General features: G+C 36.9%; 2 protein-coding genes across 4 annotated transcripts in view; one reads left to right on the top strand and one right to left on the bottom strand.

The window, feature by feature from the left end:
• Positions 1-4,211: 4,211 nt before the first annotated feature.
• On the bottom strand, positions 4,212-16,700 carry TWF1 (twinfilin actin binding protein 1). The gene is made up of 9 exons (XM_032493274.1): positions 16,566-16,700; positions 14,869-14,946; positions 12,718-12,896; positions 11,464-11,559; positions 10,181-10,285; positions 8,377-8,502; positions 7,951-8,101; positions 7,658-7,779; positions 4,212-6,400 (listed from the first exon to the last, which is right to left on the bottom strand). The coding sequence occupies exons 1-9, from the start codon at positions 16,588-16,590 to the stop codon at positions 6,230-6,232; spliced, it is 1,053 nt and encodes a 350-aa protein (XP_032349165.1). The 5' UTR covers positions 16,591-16,700; the 3' UTR covers positions 4,212-6,229.
• Positions 16,701-16,769: 69 nt separating this feature from the next.
• TMEM117 (transmembrane protein 117) overlaps positions 16,770-25,230 on the top strand; it is a 441,432-nt gene continuing 432,971 nt past the window's right edge. Inside the window, exons 1-3 of one of the 3 annotated variants that reach the window (XM_032493271.1) lie at positions 16,770-17,048; positions 17,391-17,413; positions 23,449-23,563. The gene's annotated coding sequence lies outside the window, so the exon portion shown is untranslated. The remainder of the gene's footprint in view (positions 17,049-17,390; positions 17,414-23,448; positions 23,564-25,230) is intronic. The other 2 variants (XM_032493270.1, XM_032493272.1) reach the window with 2 other exon arrangements.

The raw sequence follows: 25,230 nt of genomic DNA, 5'->3' as shown, positions 1-25,230 counted from the left end.
TATAGAATAGCCAAAAATAGCCAAAATATTCTTTAAAAAGAAGAGCAAAGTTGGAGGACTCACACTTCTCAATTATGAAAATACAATAAAGAAGACAGTGTGAGGCTGGCGTAAGGATAGACATCTAGATCAATGACATGGGCTTGAAAGTCCAGAAATCTCACATATATGGTCAATTGTTTGCCAAGCCTATTCAGTGAAGGAAAGAGTAGTATTTCAATACATAATGTTGGGACAATTGGATGTCTACCTAGAAAGGAATGAAGTTGGACCCCGCCTCATGTCATACACAAAATTAACTCAAAATGGATGGAACACCTATAGGTAAGAGCTAAACTTCTAAAATTCTTAGAAGAAAACAGTTGTGAATATCTGTGACCTTAGGTTAGGCAACAGTTTTTTAGATCTGACACCAAAAGCACAAGAAGGAAAAGGATAAATTGGACTTCATCAGAATTAAAAGCTCTTTTGTGTATTAAAGGACATTATCAAGAAAGTGAAAAGACAATCCGTAGAATGGCACATTTAAAAATCCTGTATGTGATTAGAATCTACTATTCAGAATATATAAAGCACTCCTACAAGTCAATAATAAAAATACAAATAACTTTAAAATTAGGCAAAGGATCTGAATAGAAATTTCTCCAAGGAAGACGAATGGCCAGTAAGCACATGAAAAGGTGCTTAGCAACATTAGTCTTTAGGGAAATGCGAAGCCAAACCACAATGAGATACCTTTTCACACCCACTAGGATGGCTATAATAATGAACAAATATTGGTGAGGATACAGGGAAATTGGAACCCTGTAAGTTGCTGATGGAACGTAGATGGTACAGCCACTGTGGAAAAGTTTGGTAGTTCTTCGAAAAGTTAACCATAGAATTTCCAATGACACAACAATTCCACTCCTGGGTGTGTATCCAAAAGAACTGAAAACAGGTGCTCAAAAAAAAAAAACACATGTAACCCTTTTGTTCATGGCTTCTTCTAGAACTGGCAAATGGCCCCAGGGAAACAGTAACCTCAGATGCTAGGGTCATCTCTATTTTTTCCCGTATTTTGGTTCTATACTTCATCGCTCCTTTATAAGGACCCTGATGACTTTGAGCAAACATTTTCCCCTAGTTTTCCTCAGGGAGAGTTTTGACTGAATTACCTGTTCTGCTCCTAGTGAAAGTAGAATACTGATTCTATCCATAATACTTTTCTTTCAAGACCTGTGTATCTTATCTAGTTATGGGGTTTCAAGTGTCATCCACACACACATGACTAGGCCTTTGTAGCTCTCATCTTTAGCCAACCAGCCTGAAATACACTTTTCTCCCAAACAAATTGCACTTCTTGGAATTTCTTAAACGTGACATGGCTATCTGTGTATTTGGGCCAACTGTCCACCCTTCTATTCCACTTGGAATGCTCTTCCCTGCCTTGTCCACCTGGCAAACTCACACCAGTTCTTTAAGATTCAATGCAGATATCCACTCCACAAAGCCTTTACTGATTCCCCAGGTAGAAATAGTTGCCCCTCCTCTGTGTTCCCATAGTATCCCAGGAATGAATAAATAATAATAATAATAATAATAATAATAATAATAATAATAATAATAATAATAAAATAAAAATTAATGTATAAAATTGTAATTTTTAAAAGTTGTATATTGCACTATTTTTATTACACAATTATGAGCACTGTTCAAAGTGCTTCCCCTATATTATTTAATCCTCATAAATCCTATGAATTTAGTAATATTATGATCTACATTTGAAAGATGAGGAAAGTAAGTGAAGTAACTCGCCCAAGATTATGCACCTAATAAATTGCAGAGCTGGGATTTTAACTCACGTATCTGACATCAGTCTGTAACCTTTACCACTATGCTGCCTGTCATCATATTGATCATAATCATCTTCTCTGTCATTTGTTGAGAGCTGACTGTCATGCCAATCACTGCTAAGAGCATGAACTCTAATAACTCTGTAATGTAGATCTTCTTTTTTTCTTATTGAGGAAATTGATGCCCAGAAGTTTAAGTGACTTCTCCCTTCTGTTCATTGTGTTAGACTGCAATTCTCCTCTCTTCCTTGTATCCATGACTTTTGCAGTATGGTCTTGTAATTCTTCCCATCAAGAGGTAAGTTTTCATTTCCCCTGTCTTTAGATCCAGAATGGCCTTGTAACTTGCTTTGGTTGATAGAATGCAGGAAAAGTGATGTTTCAGGTCCAACCCCGGGCCCCAGGAGCCCTTGTGCACTACTTTTCTCTCTCTCTCTCTCTCTCCCTCTCTCTCTCTCGACTGCTGCGGCCACAAGAATAAGCCAGAGCTAATACAGTGCCACTGAAAGACCATGCGGAGCAGAGAGGGGTCATCCTAGACCAGCCAACCTGCCAGCTGACCACCAACGGAGGAGAGGTCAGGCAACTGTGGATCTGTGGAAATTGATTGCTGTTTTAAACCATGACATCTGGGGGTAGTTGGTTTTGCATTAGTGTGGCAGCAATATATAACTGATACAGTCATACAGCCAGGAAGTAGCATCGTCACACACACAGGCATCCATAAAGATAAGACCCGTGCTGTCTCATCTTTACAGCTTGATTAATAGGAAACTAAGAAGTTAACTTAACCCCTGTTTATGGCTTGTCTCTTCTGTTAAGCATCCAGAGTTTTATAAGGCACTATAGTCTGGCCAAAGTCTAGCAAATGCGGACGGTGGTGGATCAGCACAAGCATTTGAGTAGGAATTGATCTTTGGGCTTTCTGGGACAGAGTTGGCTGAATGAAGATCCCCACTGGAAGACACTGGCTGCTCAGGAATGCGTCAATCCTGGAGTCTCCTGTAGCAGAAACTACGGTCTTCTGAGGGCAAGACGCTCTGTCAGTGCAAGTAATGTTTGCTCTGCCCAGAAACACAGCGACGGTGGCTGGACCCCCTGTGCTGAGCTTATCACTGCTTGATGTGCTCCTTTCCCCACTGCCCAAGGAAAGGCAAAGTCTCATTCTTTCATTTATTCAATAAACAATGTGTTCACTATGTCCTAGATGCTGCTGGAGGTGCTGAAGAGGCATCAATGAATAAAGCCAAGTCCCTTCCCCCAACTGAGTTTGTATTTTAGTGGAGGAGACAAACAATATATACATAGATAACATAATTCCTAAGTGCTAGGAGGAAAGATGAAGCAGGCTGAAGGTGAGAGAGGGACGGGGGTACAATCAGATTGGGAGGTCAGGAAGGACTTTTCTAGGATGACACTTGAGCAGAGACCTGCATTAAGCGAGGGAGGAAGACGTAGATATTGTATAAGACACAGCACAACGTTCCTCAGGCAGCGATGTGCTTGGTCCTTTAGAGGCACAGCCAGCAGCTGAGCTGGAGCAGACTGATTAAGGGAGGTGGGGAGCCATGGGCCAAGTCATGCAGAAGCTATGTTACTGTTGATGGTAACTTATATACCAATACACAGGAATAATTATGCAGCTTGTTGACTGAATGGCTGGAGGTGGGGGGAGAGGAACTTCAATTGATATAATTTAAGGCAAACTGTACCCAGTCATGGCTATACATGAATCATACCTGGAACTGTATGATTCCCGTGATTCCAAATCTCTGGACATGAAGCCCCTGTCAGTATTGAAAAAACAAACCCCCCCATCCTCACAATACACGGCTGCATATGCAGAGAAAATGTGTGCAAGGGTATATATCAAACTACAATAGAGACCTCAGGCACATTATTTTAGTTTTGAGTTAGAAATGCATTCAAGAATTAACTTTTTAAAAAAAGGCTTCAAAATCAGCCCTTTTAAGGACAATTCTCCATCTTTGTAAAGCTGCTACCAAAGACACCCACTTTGTAATGCTGCCCTAATAAAAAGGGCCAATTCGACACTGAATCACAAATCGGAGTGTGCATTCAGTATTTGCTGAACGCCTCGTAACAGCTCAGCGTCAAGTGCGCTGGCCATCCTACTGCAGCACTTCTGTCACAGCAGGAACTGTCCAGCTCATGGCATTTCCATCACTGCTGCAGTAGTGGGAATGTTCTAACCTATTAAGCACACTATTGATACAACTTGCCTAGGTTTCGAGCTATTTGAAAATCCTTTTTGATTTAGATAGGTTAATTAAATTAGATGAATGGGCGTTTAACCTATTACCAGGTATTGAAGACTTATCCAAACACTGGAAAAAAACTGTACTAGAAAACCAATTTAGTACACAATTTAAAGAGAAAAAATTTTATTGCGATATAAAATGCACTTATAAAATGTCCACAGAAGGCATGTAATTCTCCACTGCTATATAAATTTACTGGGAATATTTTATTCACCTTCTATTGTTATGACATCACCTGAAACATACTGTAAACGACGCGTTATACTCTATCACAAATGCATCACTGATTTCCAACAATCATTGGTTTAATAGTAATTAAAGATTACATAATCACATCTAAATTCTGGAATGTCCTCTTAACTTTCATGTAGTGTAGTAGAAGTTAAGGGTATAATTGCACATGGACCCACTACTAAATTATTTTATGCCTTCAAGACAGGTTAACATTCTTCCTCACTGAAAGTAACAGCTTCAGCAGCTTGGTCTATGATAGACAACACAAATCCAGGACTCTCAATGCAGTAGTGTGTGTGTGTGTGTGTATGTGCGCGCGCGCGCGCCCACGTGCACCCACAGAAAAACGTAAAGTGTATCTTTCGTAAACAAGTGCAACGTTACTGCCAATTAGTCTGCATGTTTAAATATTATAGTCTGATTATCTGTAAACAAACAAAACCCCACACAAATACTCTTAATTCTAGGGGGAAAAACAATCTGTCAACTCATAATAAAATAATTACTCTAACGTGCTTTACTTGAACACACATTGAGTTTCTGAAAGGTGCATATATTACCTTAGATAATAAAGTGTAAAAAATGAGTGTTTCATATTTTATACTACGAAACGTGCATTTCTGATATTTGTTTTATGCAGCACAAAGTTTAGATCAAGAAATTCTAAGTCCTGGATCCCCACGGTTCACTTAGAAAACTCCTCAAAATGATGGCTCTGGCAGCAGGTTTACCGGATTCAATATGACAAAGTGTTCCAGCCCCTACTACTTCAAGGAGCAAAGAAAATGAGGCTCAAAATCTCTGTAGGTTGTAACTGAAAATGCAAAGCTTTAGAAAACAGTTAAATGTGTTTTGAAATAAGATATAAATTGAAACAAGATTCTTAAGTGCTTATCTGTGTTACACTGATGAGCACTAGGAGTTTAAAAGAATTCTGTTAAATCTGAGTATTTGCCCAAAAGTGACAAAGAACACAATTTGCCTATAAATACGGTGTTGGAGAGAAATCAATCTTGATGTTTAAAACTTTTTCTATATTGCCTTTAGTTTGTTTGCTTTTGAATAATATTAATTTAATATTCAACTGAACATAAATATTTGGCCTCACACTACTTACATGAAATGACTTACTTTTGAAATGGAAAATGCTTCAAGCACTGGAAAGAGAATTTCCTAAAGCTGTTTAAATGTGTCTTTCAAAGACATCAGAAATCCTGCAGTATAGAAAATATCTGGTACCCTTTAGGCTTCAGAGTAAGCTGATCTTCTGAAATTTTAATGCCATTTAAAAAACCAAAGAAGTCAAACAGAAAAGACTGCTGCAATAAACCACTAGTTCTCAAAGTGAGCAGACATGACCCCAAGGTCTGAGCGAGCACTGCTCCTCAGGGTGAGCAACGTTCCCGCTTTTCCTAGGCATGTGAAGCTTTCAGCTTAGAAAATAATTTATCCTGGTCCCTAACATATTCATTAAGCAGAATGAATATTTTAAGGTCTTTCTCTCTCCCTTAAAAAAAAAAAAAGATGCCTCACTAAAGAGTAATAAGAATTGTACCTTACTTATAGACATTAGACTCTCTGAAATTGGCCCAACTGTATAAAATTTTAAGAATTATGTGAAAGTGTGGAATCATCGTTATGAAAACTGTGACGAGATTAAACATCATGACGTCAAACCCTTTTCTAGCTTTAACTCAAAATTAGAAACCATGAGTTTTCTATTACATTAACTTTAAAAACACACAGAAGTGAAAAGTGCTAATTTTCAAAAAGTACAACTTTCCCCCCACTATTTATCAACATGGAATGATTTCAGTTCTCCTGTACTAAAAGCTGGACTTTTAAAAAACTAGTATTGCAATAGCTAATTTCATAATTTTAATCAGTAGTGGCTTCAGTTTCAGCTGGACCCCTAATTAGTCTTCGAATTCCTCTTTTCCCTGGAGGACCTTTTGGTTTTGCAAAACTCTGCTTATGTGCATGCTGCTTGGGGTGGACTTCTTCATAAAGGAAGTCTGCAGTCAGCTCATCCCCATCGTCTATCTCGATCTGTGAGAGACGAAATTAGCACCGTATGACGCAGTGCGGAAAAACACAACATTCAAAACCTAATACACGCTACGAGCCAGTTTTCAGGTCTGAATGCTCACGCATAAATACATAATACCTATTCCAGCAAGAGAGAACCAAGGACCACGTGCAAATAGTTTCACTTCCATCCTTTCTGGGCGGAGGGGGAGGGGGCTAAATGAGCTGCTTGAATATGTAATTAGTTATACTCATCTTCTATTTGGTTCCCTCTTTCTCCTCTAATTTAACTAATGTTTAACAGTAGGATAGTAGTAGTCTCTACTATGTTGTCCAGCTGTTCTGCTCTGGTCCACTACATATGTTCCAAGAGACGTTACTCACGGCCCCCTGAGTCACTCGAAATCACTACAGCAGGGGCTGACAAAGTGTGGCCTGCAGGCCAAATCTAGCTCAAGTTAAGAGTGTGTTTACATTTTTAAAGGGTTGTAAAAACAAACAAAATAATAAAACAAAGAAGAATTATGTGATGAAGACCAGATGTGGCCTGGCAAATCCTAAAATATTTATTATCTGGTCCTCTGGCAGTTTGTAAGGACCTGAGTTTTAAGAGTTAAAGGGCTGAAGAATAAACTGTATTTTTCTCCTTGCCCTCACCTCCATTTAAGAAAATAAATTTAAGAAAACTGAGAACTTAGCTCCCTAAATTGCTATGTTTATGCCCATTCTCTCTCCCAAACTGGAAAAATCCTCAACCATCCCATGATTCGGTTATAAATGGAGACTACAGCTCATTAATAACACGCCTTGAGGCAATCACAAGTGTGTTGCTCTGGCAGCACAGTCCAACAGAACATTCTGCAATGTGGAAATGTTCTCTCAATTCTGCACCATCCAGTACAGCATCACTGGTCACACGTGGCTTAATGGAACACTTGAAATGTGGCTAGTGCTTTTAAGGGACTGAATTTTATATTGATTTAATTTTTATTTATATTTAAACAGCCACAAGCAGCTTGTAGCCACATATTAGAGAATATAGATTATAGGGAGACTGGGGTCATGACAGGTCATTCCCAAGCACTTAGAGGCATTCCTAAGGATTCATGGTATGAACCAAAAAAAAGTACTTTCACTTGTGTATCACAATATATCATGAACTACATGAAGAAGACAATAAAAATCTAGCAAAAACTAAAAAGGTAAAATAAATAGGTAGGTATTAAATACATAAATAAGACAAATTCCATAAAATAAATTAGATAAATAGGTAGTTACCTTTCTAATGACATCCATTTGTAGCTGTCTTTCTACGATTTCTAGCAAAGGGCTCTTGCAGCTAGAATACAGCATTCGTTCTCTTATGCTGCATGTGTATCCAGGCATTGAATAAATAAAAACTGTGAATTAAAATAATAATAAATCCAATTAGCAGCATATCCATTAAAGCACACTCTAAACCTCACAGAACTACAACCAAGCCCTCTGGCCAAGAAGTAACAAAGAATATAGTGATGAAATATCAATGAGCAAACTGAAAGTAACACGTTAAAAAAAAAAGTATCATCTACCTATAGACTCCAAATAGTCTCCTTCATGGGAATGTTTATACAGAAAGAAATGGTAACGTGCTGAATCCTTGGGAATCCTCTTTGGTAAATCTTTCAGTTCTGTATTTATTGTGTTGGCCAAAATTATAGTTTCATTTTTTATATCTATTTCCTGTCAATAAGAAACAAGAATACATTCATTAGAACAGATACACAAAAATTTAAAATTTATAATTAAAAAAGTAGGAGACAAGGGGAAACTGACACAATTTACAATTTCACTTTTTCCATAGTGAACATACATTGCTTTTATAGTTTAAAAAACATGAATAAAAAATAATCAGGAAGCAAATAAAAAGATTTTAAATCCATTAAAAGTAAACCTTTGTCCAAGCCATAAGCTACCAAGAAAAGCTATCTCATAACAATCATTATTATGTCTCTTACCAACTGCACGTAGTTGAGCTGTCTGTTATTCAATTTTTCCAAGGCCTGAAAAGCTTCTCGAGAAATAGGAAATGCTACTCCTTGTAGTGTTTGATGCTTCGTGTCCACACTCACGTCAGTTTGTACCTAGTACAATAGATTTAATTTACCAGTGAAGTTTAGCAGTTAGCAGTGACAGGTGGCAAAGAAAAGAAAATTCAGCCTCTACAGAGTGAGTGCCATTCCGCCCCTGCCTATTTTTTATAAATGTAATTAAAAGTAACACTATTAACTTAAAAAGCAAATTATTTTTTCACATTTGTTTCAGGTTCTGCTAGCACTTTGTCAACATGCAGAGTGTATGACACATTTTGATGAAAATGCTGGAAGTGAGTATCTGAGAAAGTGTGCAATGTTAGTGAGACTGTGGGGGTTTTGTTTATATGTTTAGTTCGGCACAATTGCCATGAGCTACATAAGCTCTTTGAAGCGTCGTCAGATTACACCTTTAATTACAAAATTTTACTTAATGAAATTACGAACAGTGTGAGATATATACAATACGTATAGAGCTTTATTTTGTTCTGTTAAACATAAAATGCAACACAAATACCATGCACTGATTTGAAAGGAGTACAAACAGTATACAAAGACACACACAGCTCAACAAATTATACTACTGCAGAAGTTCCAAACTTAGAGCTTTCATGACTAGGAACACAGGTGTGCATGTACTGGAAGACAAGAAGAGTACTTCAAGAAAGCTTTCAGTGCACGTGTTTAAGACTTTTATACTCAATAAATGATAACTTGGAATAGGGTCTCATTTGCAGTGTTGCAACAGAAAGTCAAATAGAATTTTACTTTAAAAAAAAAAATGAATGGAGATTCTACAGCATAAATGGTACTGGATAATGAAAACATCATGGAACACATGCAAATGCATACCCCAGTATGATCCTCTGGGTTCTGATTGCAAGGAATAAAACAGACTATCAAACTTGTAAAAAAAAAAAATTCATGTAAAAGCCCCTACTCAAATACCTTGAGTTAAAATAATAGAAAGATGGATCCTCCTTGCTATCAGGTCAATATAAAATAATATTCAATCACTTTCCAGACTAATGCTTACTACTCTGTTACTCAGACAAGTGAACAGTGGTTTCTGCTACGTGTTCTTTTCTGTAAAATCCTGTTTGAAATACAGTAGCTACTCTAGTTTATAATTAGAATGACTGCAGTAAATACATCAGAAATATGATAAACTATAATATGAATGAAATGTATTGATTCTAATATGCTAAACGACTACTCAAATAACCATCCCTATATATATACACAACCCCCATCCAAGTTGTGTCCGTAGAAATTAATTTATAGAAGTTCTAGAAATCTGAAACACACTATAGCCCTTATGTTTTACTCTCTTTAGTCATCAGTATTCTCTGAAATAGCAAAACAAACCTTCCTTAGGCAACGCATTAGATAGAATATCCTTCACACTAAATGGGTAACACACGCTTTTCCCATTTAGTTAGTATGCAAAGTACAAAGTTAAAAACAGTTGTACTTCTGACAGGAAGGTTACTAATCTATCACATACATTATAAAGACAGGAGAAAGCTATGTATGAAATTGACATGAGGTTTAATGTTCACTTTTAACTTTTTCCTGAAAACACACTGAGCACAGTCTTGTCTCTAAACTAAACAGAATAAATGTAAACTATCTAATCTGTTTATTCCCTAGTTACTACTACATCCATTAATTAAAAATGACACCTTATGCACTTGAAATCTTGCAGGGTTTCAAAATGATAATTTACCTCATTAATTTTAATCTGTCGTAATTCTTCCTCAGCTGCAGTCAGTGGGGCAGGAGAAGACTGTGACAGCAGGTATTTTTTATATCCATGTAATGATACATCTTCCTATAAAGCACAGAAATCGACTGTTACTAGTTGTGAGGGTACTTTGTTTTAGGCAAAATAAAATTATTACCTTAACATAAAATATTTTAACTCAAAATAAATAATAAATAGAATTTTACTAGTTCTTTTTATAAATCTTCTACAGGTTTCAAAAAATTTTAAGGGGAGTTCCTACTCTTCATTTCCTAATGTTTTATAATTCCTAACTCTTTTGTATGAGTGTGGTGGTGGTTAACGCCAGCCACATGATGAACCTGGTCATGCTTCAAGTCTGCAGGACAATTATGATTAACCTTCTGGGGAAGCCTGCCCCATAATCATTCAGTAATCAACATATTCAGATTCTCAATTCTGTATTATAATTACTATATAACTTCTCTATAACTATTCATAGAAAATAAATATAGTTCTTAATTACAAGAAAAAATATTCTCAAAAAGGTTTAATTCTCATGAAAATGTGGTCTGGAAGACTTGAGAATAGAACTAAGAAACCAGGTCATCTCACAATTAACGCGAATAAGTGAAGTATTTCCATCTAGTCTTGTGCTCTGTCCACCAGACTGTGTTTCTCTCCCTGAATCTGAATAAAAGCTCTAAGCAACAAAAGAGCCCATTCAAAAAATACATCACAATTTTCTTAATTTTTGTGTATACTTATAAATACATGTATTTAACATATAAATTTTATGACAAAGTAAATATAGTCATAACTTAACTAATTAAATGTATTAATTAATCAACAATTACCCCAAGTATCAATCAATTTACCCACCTCAATGTTCTGGTTTAAATACAGTTACTGCTTCCATAGCATGAGTATAAAAGTCCAAAATATCTAAAAATTACTATCTCTTGTTAGTAGTCCTTCGTTTTTCTGAGTCTACTTCCCCATCCTTAAAATGGAAAGGCTGAACTACATGAGGGGTTGAACTAGATGACCTTCGAGATATTCTAGTTTTCGATGACTAACAGAAGACATTTCAACATATTTTAAAAGGGTAAGCATGGTGCTTCAGTTAACTTGCATGTCATATGAAATTTAACAATATTTTCTCTTATTCTTATGTTTACAGATTCACCAATCAGAACTCACATGAATTACCTCATTACCTAAGAGTTCTTCACATGTTTTAATTGCAAGATATAGGATGCACATCAAAGTATACGTTTTTGTACCTTTACTGTTCCAAATAATTCGTCTTTAATGTGGCCACCCCCAAACTCCTTTTTCAGAGTTGCTCTTGTTGCTGCATACAACATTTTTTGACGAACCTAGAGATTGTGAAAGTTTACTTGTAAGTTTATAGGTGAAAACTATCATTACAAAAGAGAGCACTTTATGAATGCATTAAAATCTTGAAATACATTAAGAAAATAAACTGTGACAAAACTGAAGTCCATCAACTGTAACATGATGAAGCATGTGTATACAAATAACCATCTAACATTGGCATCTAAAATATCAATGGCTACTAAAGTAGATCTCAATTTGTAAGTCATTTTTCACTAATTAGAAAAAAACTAAATTTTAAAAAATTACTCATTTTTCAAAGTATAAAATGATTCAAGAATAAGAAGAAAATTACTTAAAACACTAATTTAAATCAAAATGAAACAATTTTGATACTGACATTTTACTCAAAGCATGTATAGATCAGATGTTACTAATTAAGTTGATTAAAAGTCAAATGTTCATGGCATATCTATGGCATAAACCATTCTACAAGGGACAGAGATAGAAAGAACTACAATATATACTATTATTAAAGAGTCCAACAGCATCTCCGGAAAACTACCAAACATAACTGCTAACCAATAGAAATCTCCTCATAATTTTGCACTGTCAAATCCAGTATTTCTTTCAGACAGGATATACAGAATTAAATAGGAGGATGACTTTTGAGAATGATATCTACATAACTTTAAAAATTATTATTGTTCACAAGAAATGAGATTAATCTTTAAAATATCGGGCAGTATCCATATATTAATTTTTTACTTTGTTCTATTAATCAGTCTACTATCACTCCTAAAAGAAATACTTGTTTGTGTGTACACCCAACACCTGAATGGTAGCTATTAAAAATATTTAACATAACATTCAGTTAGTTCCCAGAATTATTACACTTATTACTCTCAGAGCAAAGTAGTAAAGTTTATTCTCCAAAGATCCATAGTCATTTCTAATTGCCGCAAATTTTAAAATTTAAAACCAGTAAAAATTCTATTGATTTCAATCAAGGTCAAGACTTCTAAACCTAAGTACGTTACTTCTGGTTACACATTACCAATCCAAGGATTTTTTCCCATGGTCATTCCCTTCTATGGGAAATGACTACTGCTTCTTAACTTTCTCTTGGCCTAGGAATATTTCAGAAAAAAATTTTTTCTAGCATTTAATGTTAAACAAGTTACAAAAAAATTACTTACATGAGAATGGTCTGGAGACCACGCAATGAATATCCATTCATATCCCTGGGCGTTCTGAGAATCTAACCTGAATAATATATAGCATGGTTGTTTGTCCTCCAACAGGGGTAAAACAAAGGAATCATAATCCTTATCCCAGGCGTCTGAAGGCTGCCTACATGATCCAATCACAAGCTTCTCTATGAAGAACAAATTTAAAAGATACATGAATGGTCTGAAATACCAAATGGTAGAGTAATGAAGAATAGAAGAATAAATTAATATATAGTTAGTTCTTAATTGCTATTACTCACATCAAAAAATAGAAAGGACAAAGGTTGTAACACAGAATATAATTATAAATATAAAGCACCATTAAAAACAGATATAAAAATTATGACCAGCATAGTTAAAATAATGTTATTAAAAACATAAGAAAAGAATATATAAAACTGATTATAAATAGTTGAGTTGGATGGTTGAAGAAAGGGTGATTATATTCCATTTTAAATGTTTATGCTTTAAATTATCACCAAAACATATTTAACTAAGTGTTCCACCACTCAAAGATACAATTTCTAAAATTAACATTGAATTGTACAGTTCAGACATGCTATATAAAAACATGCTTAGCTCCTATTTGGCGATAATACTACAAATTTAAAAATCTGTCCAGAAGCATAAACTGGTACAGCCACTTTGGGGCACTGCTGGCAGAACCAAGTAAAACTGCGAATGTATTCTGCATAGAGAATCTCTTCACATATATACAAAGGTGTTCGCTGCAGCACTATAAAATAATAGTGGAAACTGAAAAGAGCCTAAATGTCCATCAATAAGATATATAATATGTAGCACAGTCATACGATAAAATTCTATGCATATTTAAAAAGAATTAGTGAGCCCCTATCAAAACAAATTATAAAAATGTTAACAGAAAAAGAAATAATGCAGAAAAAGATGTCAGTTTATGTGAATCTAAAAATTCAAACCAGTATACTATATGTTACTTAGGGGTACATATAAAAAACAGATTGCACAAATATAAAATCCCTAATATAGCTGCCTCGGGAGAAGGAGGTCAAAAAGTAAAACTGTTTAAAGCAAATGTTCTCATACCACAAAAACATTAAATTAGAAAAAAGCTTGAAGCAAACATGATAAAATGTCATCCGTTTATTAAGAGATAAAAGTATTTGTTATATTATTCTTCATAGTTCCTGTATTTAAAATTTTTTCTCAAAACAAAACTAAAGCCAGAAAATAATGATATAGGAAATACTGTCATTTTCTTTCTGGAGAGATATTAGATACGTTTTTCCATTTTACTTATTTAACCTAGTCAGGAAGTGATGACATTTAAAATCTGAGTTCAACAGTTCTAAAATAAGTTGCTTTACAGTAGATGTTTATTCCCACAGAGTGTAATATACATAGAACTGTGTATTTCTCAAATTATGTTGACATTTTTAAAATATAAGAGAAAATGGAAAGCAAAATAGATTTAGATATTTTTCCAAAACAAAATATTTCAAGGTACTTAAGAAATTAGGCCAATGGAAAATTTTAACATACTCATTTGTGATTAAGTAGTTATAATATTAATTGTTCACACTCAAATCTATTCTTCCAGCCAACAAATTTCCATGCTTACAGCTTTATTGTGAAAGGATCAAGGTATATAGTTTGTTACATCCTCAGAACTTTTCCCTCAAACAAAAAAGGAGAGTCATTTCTGCAGCATACATTACAGTCAAGTCGAGAAAATGGGAGAGTCTGAAATTCTCTCTATTTCAAAACTAACTTTACTAAATTAACAGTTCACAAGTAATTATTTTTTTGGATAATCACCTGTTACTGATTTCCATTCCAGAGATGCAAGCACTGACATTAGACAGAGACTGTGGTACAGAAACTGAGCACAAAAAGTCAAAAAGGAAGATGTCACACCAAAAAACATCTTTTTGTTTCCCTGACAGTCAACTACAGAATTCAGAAGTCAAGTAGGGGCCTGTGGGACATTCTCTAAATGTACAGGATCCAAGTTAACTAAAGACAAGCTTTGAACTTGCTTCACATTTATTAGTAGTCCAAATCACAATGACTTAGAAATTTAAAAATGTAACACCCAATAATCCAAGAACAAACAACATTTAAAAATATTTAACTAACCATTTTCAATAGATATTTTCAGAACTCTGTATTTTCCATTTCTTGCTCTGGCAAAGATATCTTTAACATCTTCACTTGCTGTGGAAAAAGATAAAGAAAAGTAAACCTATTTTTTATCCTTACGTATTAATACTTTTTAATGCTACTTGAATAGAAAAAAAACAAAATACAATACAAAGAAAAAAGTTTTGAGTACACAGTAGCCTCTTATCATCAGTAATTAAAATTATAAAACTTAGAAGGTTTAACATAGTAGACATTGTATACAGTTCAGAAATATAAATATTAATGTTTTAAAAGTACATTAATTTTATCTGTTTTAACTACATAATTCTATACCAGAAAACACTGGGAATATATTAAAGTTCCTCAAACCCAACAATGAGCCAATCACAATTCTGAAAAACAATTTTATCGCTTGTTTGAAAAGTGCTAAAAACCTGATTTCATTCTCTTCTGGTCCAATTTCAACCTTATGATAAACAAAGGCAATTTTCACACTGAAAACAACAATAAATGTCAGATATCCTACCCTGATTAACGAAAAAGTCAATAAAAATCATTCAAGCTTATACTTCTGGTCACAATTTTCTAACTTGTATTTCTCAAAAATCGGGAGTAATCTCCCTGAGCAAATATATATTTAATAACCCATCCTTTCTATTCCTATTAAAGCTTCAATTTCGTTCTAATTTTGTTTGGGTTGTATATTGACTGCATGAACTACTATTTAACAGTGCTTGCTATAAAGCTCAAGCATGTTAAAGTCGGTAATTACATACTTACATATGTCACAACTAACGCAGACAAATAAAGCAATGCTTTTAGAGTTGAGATTATTTTGTTTGTGTGTGCTGGGGGAGGTGTCAAAGACCCTTAACAACAAAACACAATTAGGTATTCATCTGGGGAGAGATTCGCTGTCTATTAACAGGAAGAGCGTATGTTTATATTAGAACTCGTTAAGTGATCCTGAGTAACCCCGGGATATATCATTTGATTCTGATGAGGTGAGCGCTTTCAGACTGCCCATTTTCAAACCAGGAAATAATACAGGGCAAATATAATCGCACATTCAACTGTCTGCACGGGATGATTAAGTGCGGCCACAAAGATTAGACTTTTCAGTTCCCTGGGGAGTACTTAAGAGCTATCAAAACGTCTCATACTCGGCATACACACAACGGTGCTGATGTTCCTATTTGGGAAGAAAACGGGAAAGAGTTTGGAAAGCACCCTTACTGAAAGGAAAATGATTCCCGCATCTTCCTTTTTATCATCAAAATCCTGGAACAACTCCTTTGAAACGTAAAAAAGAAAATTCGCCCAGCTCTCGGCAGCAAAAGGAGCCCCAGGCTCCTCCACTGTTCCGGGTCTTCCCTACGCGGTAAGAAGGGAGAAAGTTGGGCTAGCGGCGGCGGCGGTGGAAGGCACGCCCCCTTCACCCCGGCCGCCTCGGATCCAGCGAATTTTGGGTCCGCCGGCAACGTGGCGGCGGCTGGTCCGGGCGCGGAGGGAGGCAGGCCGGGAGCGCCCGGGACACGGGAGCGCCGAGAGGCGCAGAGGCCCGGCTCGCCCCCCGAGACCGGCGCCCTGTGCCCCGCGCCCGACTCCGGCCCTGCCCGTCCCGCCGCCAGCCCGGCTCGCCGTGCGCCCCCCGGGAGCCCCTTCCCCGCGGGCGGCGCGGGCGCCGTTACCTTGGATGCCGGTCTGGTGGGACATGGCGGCGGCCGCGGGCTCCCGGCTCCCGTGCTGAAATGCAGCGAGCGGCCCCGGCCGGCGGCTCCAGGAAGTGGCGGCTCCTCCGCCGGCCCCGGCGCGTCATCGGCCTGCGACCCGCCGCCGCCGCCCCGCCCCGCCCCGCGCTGCCTGCGGCGTCCCCGCGCCCCCCTCCCCGCCGCCGCCACCCGCGCCATCTCCGAGCGGCTGGGCTGTAGGTCCACATCCCTCGGCCCTCAACGCCAGCCCTCGGCCGGGGGTCACTGCCGTCCGTGTTTGCCGCCGCTTCTCCCGCTCCGCCACGGTGAAGCTCAACGGGGCCAGCGGGATGGCTTTGCCCTCGGGGGGTCCTGCCCTCCAAGGACCCTGCCGACCCCGCCATTCACTGGTTCTGCAAAAGGATGCTCAAAAACGGAAAAGGACATTTTACTGACGTTTTCCGCCTTAAAAAGATGTGCACGGTATCCTTCTTGGTTTGCTCTTCCTATAATCTAACTTACAATTGAATGTCAAGAGTCACTCCCTGCGCCGTTTTTAAAAATGAGAATCGATAGTCGGTCTCCTATCAAAATCCCCCGCGCTTTTAAATGCAGTTAATCTCGGACTGTTAACTTCTCGTTCTTTAGATGGGCACATTTAGAGACCAAATTTCCTTTTCTTTTCGTTCCAAAAAGAAAGTGCCATCAAGAACGACAAGATTAGCAGACTTGAGTGTTCCTCTGTGATCAAGTTCTATCATTGAGACGTAATAGTGCCCTGCTTTAGATTGGCCTTTTATTCCTTAATCGGGTAATTATTTCAAGATTCACGTGGATACATTTGTAAGGTAACAACTGATATTATTAAAAATTCTTTTTTTTTTTTTTTTTTGCTTTTATGAACGTGTATTTCCCTTTCCAGGGAGTAATTTTAGTAGTTATTTTTTGTACTGCTTGTCCAGGACTCCTAGATTACAGTTTCCTAGGTAGAAACCTGGGTCATATGTTTTTAGGGCCTTGAACTGAGAGATACACAGGAGTACAATATGTTTATCAACAAATAGTTTGCTCAGGCCAATACTATAAATGTAAGCTTACAAAATCACTCTTCAAATGCAGTGTATTTTTATTTAGTTAACTAGCAGGTGGGCAATTGTTTTTCTTTACAAGGATCATAGTAAACAAGTTGGCCATGTTCTGCTCTTGGTTATTTAAGCTCTGTTTCTCAACACATTCTCATATTGTGGAATAACCAAAATTTAATCTGAGTTTTATAACATGTTTGCCTTTAAGAAATGTAGGGAGGAGTTTCATTCTAACCAGTTTCTTCCTGACACAACGGTTCACCCTGATTTACCAGTTTTGATAGCATTGTTAAGCACAGAGAAAATTGCAGTTCATCGCAGTTTTCTGACTGATTCATATCCTGGTGACTAGGGAAAATTACTTGAGGAAGTTGGCATTACTCATAGTACTGATGATAAAAAAATAACTCTCCCATATTCATGCTTAGAAAAGGCTCCTGTATGTTCAGCCCTGAAGAGGAGAAAAGTCCAGGTAGATTGGATAAGACCACCAGGGCATGCACCAGAAAATGTTTATTTTCTGCTAGTATAGTTGTTTGAGTTAAAACCACAAAGTGGATAGAGTATAGCTCAGTGGCAGAGTGCATGCCTAGCATGCATGAGGTCCTGGGTTCAATCCCCAGTACCGCCATTGAGTAAATAAGTAAGCAAGCCTAATTTTCCTCCCCCAGCCCCTGCAGAAACAAAAGACCTGCAAGGGCCTTGGGTGCATTATTTCTGAAATAACAAAGTTCCTCTAGCAAAACAGGAAATCTCAGAAGGGAAAATGGTTGCCAAGCCGTGAACAGCATGACCAAAATGATCTTTTTACTGTCCCTCAGCATTTCAACATATTAGATTAAGGAATTAGAAATAGTTTAGATTAGAGGAAATTAAATAATTTTCTCTATTTTACTATATTTATGTGTGTGCAAAAAATGGATTCGTGATGCCTTCATAGGATGTTTTATAAAAATGTTTCTGGTCGATATTGACAGTACACTTAAATCTCACTAATTTTTTATGTCTGATGTTTACTTCAGTTTGGGTTTAAGTTTGGCATTGTACTAACTTTAGAGAAATGGTTTGTCGAGTATATAGAGTGCTGGTGATGCATATATGTTAACTATTAATTTAAGAGAACAGATTGTATTAGATAACCTGTTTGGTTAATCTCTTTTGCTTACATCTTAAATTTGATTTCAACCATATGACTTGTCACCTTGACTTTTTTTAAAAATTGTGATGAAATACACATAACATTAAATCTACCATCTTAACCATTTTTAAGTGTTTGATTCAACAGTGTTAAATATATTCATCTTGTGCAACCAACCTCCAAAACTCATCATCTTGCAAAATTGATTGAAATTCATATTAACATTAAACAATTTTCCACTCCCACCAAACCTCCAAGCTCTGGCAAACAACATTCTATATCTGTCTCTATGAATTTGGCTATTATTAGTATCTCATAGAAGTGGTATCATACAGTATTTATCCTTTTCTGACTGGCTTATTTCACTTAGCATAATATCGTCAAGTTTTGTACATCCTATAGCATGTAGAATTTCCTTTTGAAGGCTAAATAATATTCCAGTGTAGTCATACACATTTTGTTCATCAATGGACGCTCAAGCTGCTTCCACTTTTTTGGTTATTATTATTAATACTGCTGTGAACATGGTTGTACAAATATTTCTTTGAGTTCTTGCTTTCAGTTCTTTCAGACATATAGCCAGAAGTGGGATTGCTAGATCATATGATAATTCTGTCTTAAATTTTTTGAGGAAACTCCATCCTATCTTCCGTAGTAGCTGCATCATTTTATGTCCCAACCAACAGTACACAAAGCTTCTAGTTTCTCCACATCTTTGCCAACATTTGTTATTTTCTGTTTTGGTTTGTTTTTATGGTAATCCTCCTAATGGATGTGAGGTGGTATCTCATTGTGGGTTTGATTTACATTTCCCTGGTGATTAATGATACTGAGCATCTTTTCATATATTTATTGGCCATTTGTATGTATTCTTTGGAGAAATGCCTGTTCAGGTTATTTTTAAATTGGGTTGTTTGTTTTGATGTTGAGTTGTAGAAGAACTTCATATATCCTGGATATTGACCCCTTATCAGATATACAATTTGGAAATATTTTCTCCAGTTCTGTAGGTTTCATTTTTATTCTGTTGATTGTGTCTTTTGATGTATGAAAGTTTTTGATTTTGATGTAGTCCAATATATTTTATTTTTGTTGTTTCTCCCCTTCACTTTATACTATCTTTGCTAATCTTCTGAATATCTTCTAGCTTTCCTTCCCTAAATTCCTACTAAATGTCTTGTAAATAACATCTACACTTTTCTATATACACTTTCCACCTCTCACTGCTTAAATCCATGATTTCCAAACTGCGTATTGAGGTGCCACAGGTACAGTGAGCTCATGGGAGTGCCTGGGGAATATTGTAAAACTGTGAGGGAAACACAGTGGTACTTGATGTTTTTCTGACACCACACAAAATATTAGCTCGAGATAGTTTACAGTTTCACCATTAGATCACTCTACATTCCTTTCCATAATGTCATATCTTTGAAAAGCTGGATGAATATTCAGTGCTTGCTGTGATAAAGCAATTACAGGGCAAAAGTCAATCTGGAACAGGAAATGACAGTGGTGAGCATCTTATCTAATTCTAAAATTTAGGAAGTTCTATGGTGTGTACAACATGCATACATCCCACTAGTAAGTAACTGTGATTATTTAAAAGTAAAATTAAATATTTTTTCTTTCAATTTTTATGCATTACTTTTTCAAACAGCTACTAACATGTTAGCACATAAATACTGATTAAGTTGTTTGAAACTGACTACTTAATAAACTGAATTGTTAAGTTTTTCTTTTGACCTAAGAATACTACAGAAAAAAAATCACTGAAATATGAAAAGCCCCATAAACTGAGAAAGTTAGGGAATGTCTGCCTTACAGCCTTTGCATATGGCTTTCTCCATACCACTCTATCCAAAGTATTTTCTTGGATATGAACCTATGTCTTCCTTCCTGATAGCAAAATCAATTTATTTAATTTGCAGATGTTTTATTAGTTTTCTATAGCTGCTAATTAACAAGTTAGCACAAAATGGGTGGCCTAAAACTACAGAGATTTATTCTCTCACAGTTTGAGAGTCAAGAAGTCCCAAATCGGAGCTACCATCCTTCTGGAGGCTCTAAGGGAGAATCTTTCCTTACCTCTTCCAGCTTCTGGTGCCTGGTGGCATTTTTGACTTGTGGCCACATCACTCTAGTCTCTGCCTCTGTGATCACATTGCTTCCTGCTCTTTTGTGGATCTCAATTCTTCCACTACCTGAGTTTCGTAAGGACACTTGTCATTGGATTTCAGACCCACTCAGATAATCCAAGATGGTCTCCTCATTTCAATGTCCTTAACTTAATTGCATATGCAAAGACCCTTTTTCCAAAGAAGGTAGAATTCACAGGTTCCAAAATTAGGATGTGGATATATCTTTGGGGGGTCACTATTCAATCATCAACCCGCTACCGGTGTCTGAGGATTTCAGTACTCTTGTTCACTGCTTCTTCTTGACATACTCCTTTTTCTCTTCTTTGATACTGCCCTAAAGTGATCTTCCTCTTAACTTGACTGGGCCACAGTGCCCAGAGTATTATTGTCAAACATTATTCTGCATGTTACCCTGAGGGTGTTTTCTGGAGATGAGCATTTAAGTTGGTTGACTTTGAGTAAAGGAGATCATCCTCCTTAATGTGGTGAGTCTTATCCAATTAGTTGAAGACCTTGTTAGAACAAAGGCTGACCTCTCCAGAGCAGGAAGGCATTCTGCCAGCAGACTACCTTAGGACTTGAACTGAAACTCTTCCCTGAGTCTCCAGTCTGCAGGATTACCCCATCAGATTTTGGACTCGCCAAGTCTCCACAATTGCCTAAGCCAATTGCTTTAAATGACTCTTTCTGTGTATGTACACATCCCGTTGATTCTGTTTCTCTGGAGAATCCTAATACCCTTTAATTCATTCTCCGTCTTGTCTACTTCATTTTGCCAGCACATGAAAAATGAGTTCATTGTATCTTCAGCAAACTGGCTCTACTTTAGACTTCAGTGTTTCTCAATGTGATAGCATCACTTAAAAGCAGGCCCTTCTAATCTGCCGCACAGCTGCCTCCAGACCGGGGAGGCCTTGCTTGCACTAACCGCATCGTTGGTATCACATACAAAATGAACATTGATCATAATTAAAATGCTTGAATTTGGAACAGTGAAACTGGACTCTTCCATATTCAGTCTATATTCACTCTTGCCAATTACTTAGCAAAGTTCATGAAGTGAAGCATTAAACAGAGCGCGCAATTAATGTTAAAAAAATAAATTATCCCATTTACCCAGTCCCTCACTTGTGCCTCTTTCAAATCTTCACATCCAGTTGTCTTCCAAATCTTATGGATTCAACTGGTTTTGCTTCTGAGAGCAAGACCCATCTTTGTGTTCTCTTTTTCTGTGTCTCATTGCTCTGCTCTTACCTTATATTATTTTCTGTACTGACCCCACATTAACACATCCATACTCAGTTGTCGAGTTCATTTCCCAAAATGTTCTTCTGACTGGTCAGTCCCCCGTGTGCTGCCTCTCCGTGCCTACAGATACGGTCCAAGCTCCTCAGCTTGGTACCCAAGGCCCTCTGCAGTGTCTTTCCTAGCTGTGTCCTGTGCCCCAGTCAAACTGCACTGCATTGTCTTATGCTGTTTTCCTGATCGAGAAGACAACTCCTGACTCCCTAGCTACACATTCAGCCCTTTTTCTGCTGTCTCTGCCTTTTAATATTTCACTCATCCTTTGGAGCCATATCAACTTCCACGAAGCCTTTCTTAAGTCTCAATGTATATGAAGTCCTTCAGATGCCTTTAGCTCTGTGCCCTCTGTTCTAGCACTTCTCTTATTCTTTCCTATAGTCATAGATGGACATCGAACTCACCCCAGTCCTCCTATGAGACTGTGTAGTCCTTGATGTCAAGGACATTATCTTGCTCGTTTTTCATCTCACATGTATTTATTACTCATTCATTCTTTTGCTTTTTTCTTCAATATACTATGTTCTCAAACTGCAAATACAATCCTGATTCACAGTGCTCTGTAAACATTTCTGAAATTTAAATTTGATTTTCATTTTGCATGTGGAAATGGATGTTGCTAAGTCACTTATCCTCAGTGGAACTGTGTAATAAGGATGATGAACAATTTTCCAAGAATGCTTGTTAAGTTATCAAATTGTATGACTCTTTGATAACTAAAATGACTACATATTCACTCAGAAAAACAACTGTTTGGAGATAGTTCTGATTAGTTTATGCAATTAAACCAAATTTCTTCTGAAAACTCTGCTTTGTAAATTTTTCTTTAAAAAGAAACTTTATTTTTATGGTAATTATGGTGTTAGCAGTGACTGCACAGACAGTTACAAATATTGCATCCTCTAACCCTTACCTCTTTCTTTAAAACTTAACTGATTTCATAGCGGCACCTTATTGTTGGCCTAATCAAATTATGTATTCTTATTCCTGTTATTTATCTGTATGAATCCTCTGCTCTAATCATGAATATTTTCCCACCTTTCCTCATCTGTTATATCTCCAGTTATTAAAAATTTGTCAGGACTGTCGTAATCATATTGGTAGATTTGTATAATGGTTTAGTGTTTTGAAAGGGTGTATATAGACTTAGTTGAGCAGCAGTATAATCCCATCTGACTGGCTGAATGATATATTATCATGTTGTATTTTTTAACTTTCAGAGATTTGGAAATTGAGGCATAGAGAGGGGAAATCAACGAATTTCAAGGCCAGGACAAGTGTTTGTAAGAGACAGAAACCATTGTAAGACAACGGATGGAAATAGCAGAATTTATGGTAAGGATACAGGAGAATCTCATGTATCCCACGGGTCTGGCTTCTCTTCTGCTTCTCTTTTTCTCTCTCACTCTCCAAACGGGACCTCTCTGCTTGTGCGGTCAGAATGGCAGAATGTGGCCATCCTGCCCTTCTGCATTGACAGTCACAGTTCTGGCCACGTGCAGAGATTAAATAGTTGTTTCTAAGTCCAAGTTCCACAGTACTAGGAGAGCATATGATTGACCCTGCTTGGCTTAGGAATCAAATCATCTTTGGCCAACTTGGCTGGTTTACCCAACACACACTGCCCTGTGAGTGAAAGGAAATTATTGTAGGAGGGGAGCTGGATCTTGGATTTGAAAAACAGGCTTGGAATTCCTCCTTTTTACAGTTTGGGGGAACTGGTGCTTAGAACTTCAGAAGTCACAAACTCAGATGCATACCAAGGGCAGTTAAGTAACATGAATGAAGCTGACAGATGGAGACCGCGGTACCAGATGGAGCGCAGGCTGCATCTAAAGGGAGTGGCTACTACTCAGGTCCAGTTGACTGATGTTCCATGGGAATCTGGGCATGGGTAACCAATCTTCCGATTTTCAAATAAACTCAGAAATTGGGATTTTTATATAAAATTTCTGTTTATATTTTTTAAAATCCCCGTGAGTGAGAAAACAAAAGCAAACAAACAAAAACCATGGCTGCAGGCCATATATTACCTATCCACTGGTAGGGCTTCTGACCTAGATGTGTCTGGCTAGTTGTCAGATAATGACATTTTAAAAGTCACGTCCTCCACAAAGTTTTTATACAATGGAAGAAAATGCAATGTGTACAGCATTCATGTAAGTAATACACATACTTGCATATAATACATGTACACATAAAACATAAAGAATTTATTATCCACTTTGTCTCTGAATTAGAAACTTTTGATGGAAGCAAATCTTTTCAGGTTTACATTGTGAGATAATCATATTGTAAAAAGCTGCACTGTTTGCTTTAGGCTTTCCCAAGGAACAATTCCTGTTATAGGAGAAAAAGCCATGTAGAAGCCATATGACCATAAACAAAAAATTTTAACCTTGTTTGAGCCTCAGTTTTCTCTTATGCCAATACTAATGTTTCATGGTTGTCACATGGAAATCAAGTGAAGTATGATTTTAAAAAGCTTTTGACATGTATTGCGGACTCAGTATGCATTAGGCTTCATATCTGCTCGTTAGAATTAAGTCCAACACAATACAGTATGTTTGAAACATACAGTATGTTTCAAAATAACGTCATTAAAAAACAGCAAATAAAGTTATTGAATTTCCAAACACCAAAAGCAATGATCCAAATTGGTTTCCTATATAGGCTTGTAAAACCACAACATCACTATTAACTGCTATGTCTTATTCAACATTTCCTTAAGAGTTATAAAGCATCAAATAAGAAAAATAACCCTTGGTCATTAAAAAAAGAGGATCAAGCATTAAGCAGCTTTTTATATGCACCTAATTATAACCCCTAACAATCTGTAATAAACACCTGGCAAGATTGCTGAAACTTTTAACACAATAGAGTGTATCACAGAAGATTTCTTTCATTTGGGTGGGACTTTGTGTGCTTGAATGAGTCACTGGGGAAATAGAACAGTTTGGGTTAAAGATTGGTTGAAGCACATGATATCTCTTTGTCACTCT

The sequence above is a fragment of the Camelus ferus genome, chromosome 12, assembly GCF_009834535.1.
Source record: "Camelus ferus isolate YT-003-E chromosome 12, BCGSAC_Cfer_1.0, whole genome shotgun sequence".
Taxonomy (NCBI): Eukaryota; Metazoa; Chordata; class Mammalia; order Artiodactyla; family Camelidae; genus Camelus; species Camelus ferus.
The sequence above is the reverse complement of the archived record's forward strand: the minus strand, read 5'-3'. Positions and strand labels throughout refer to the sequence as shown.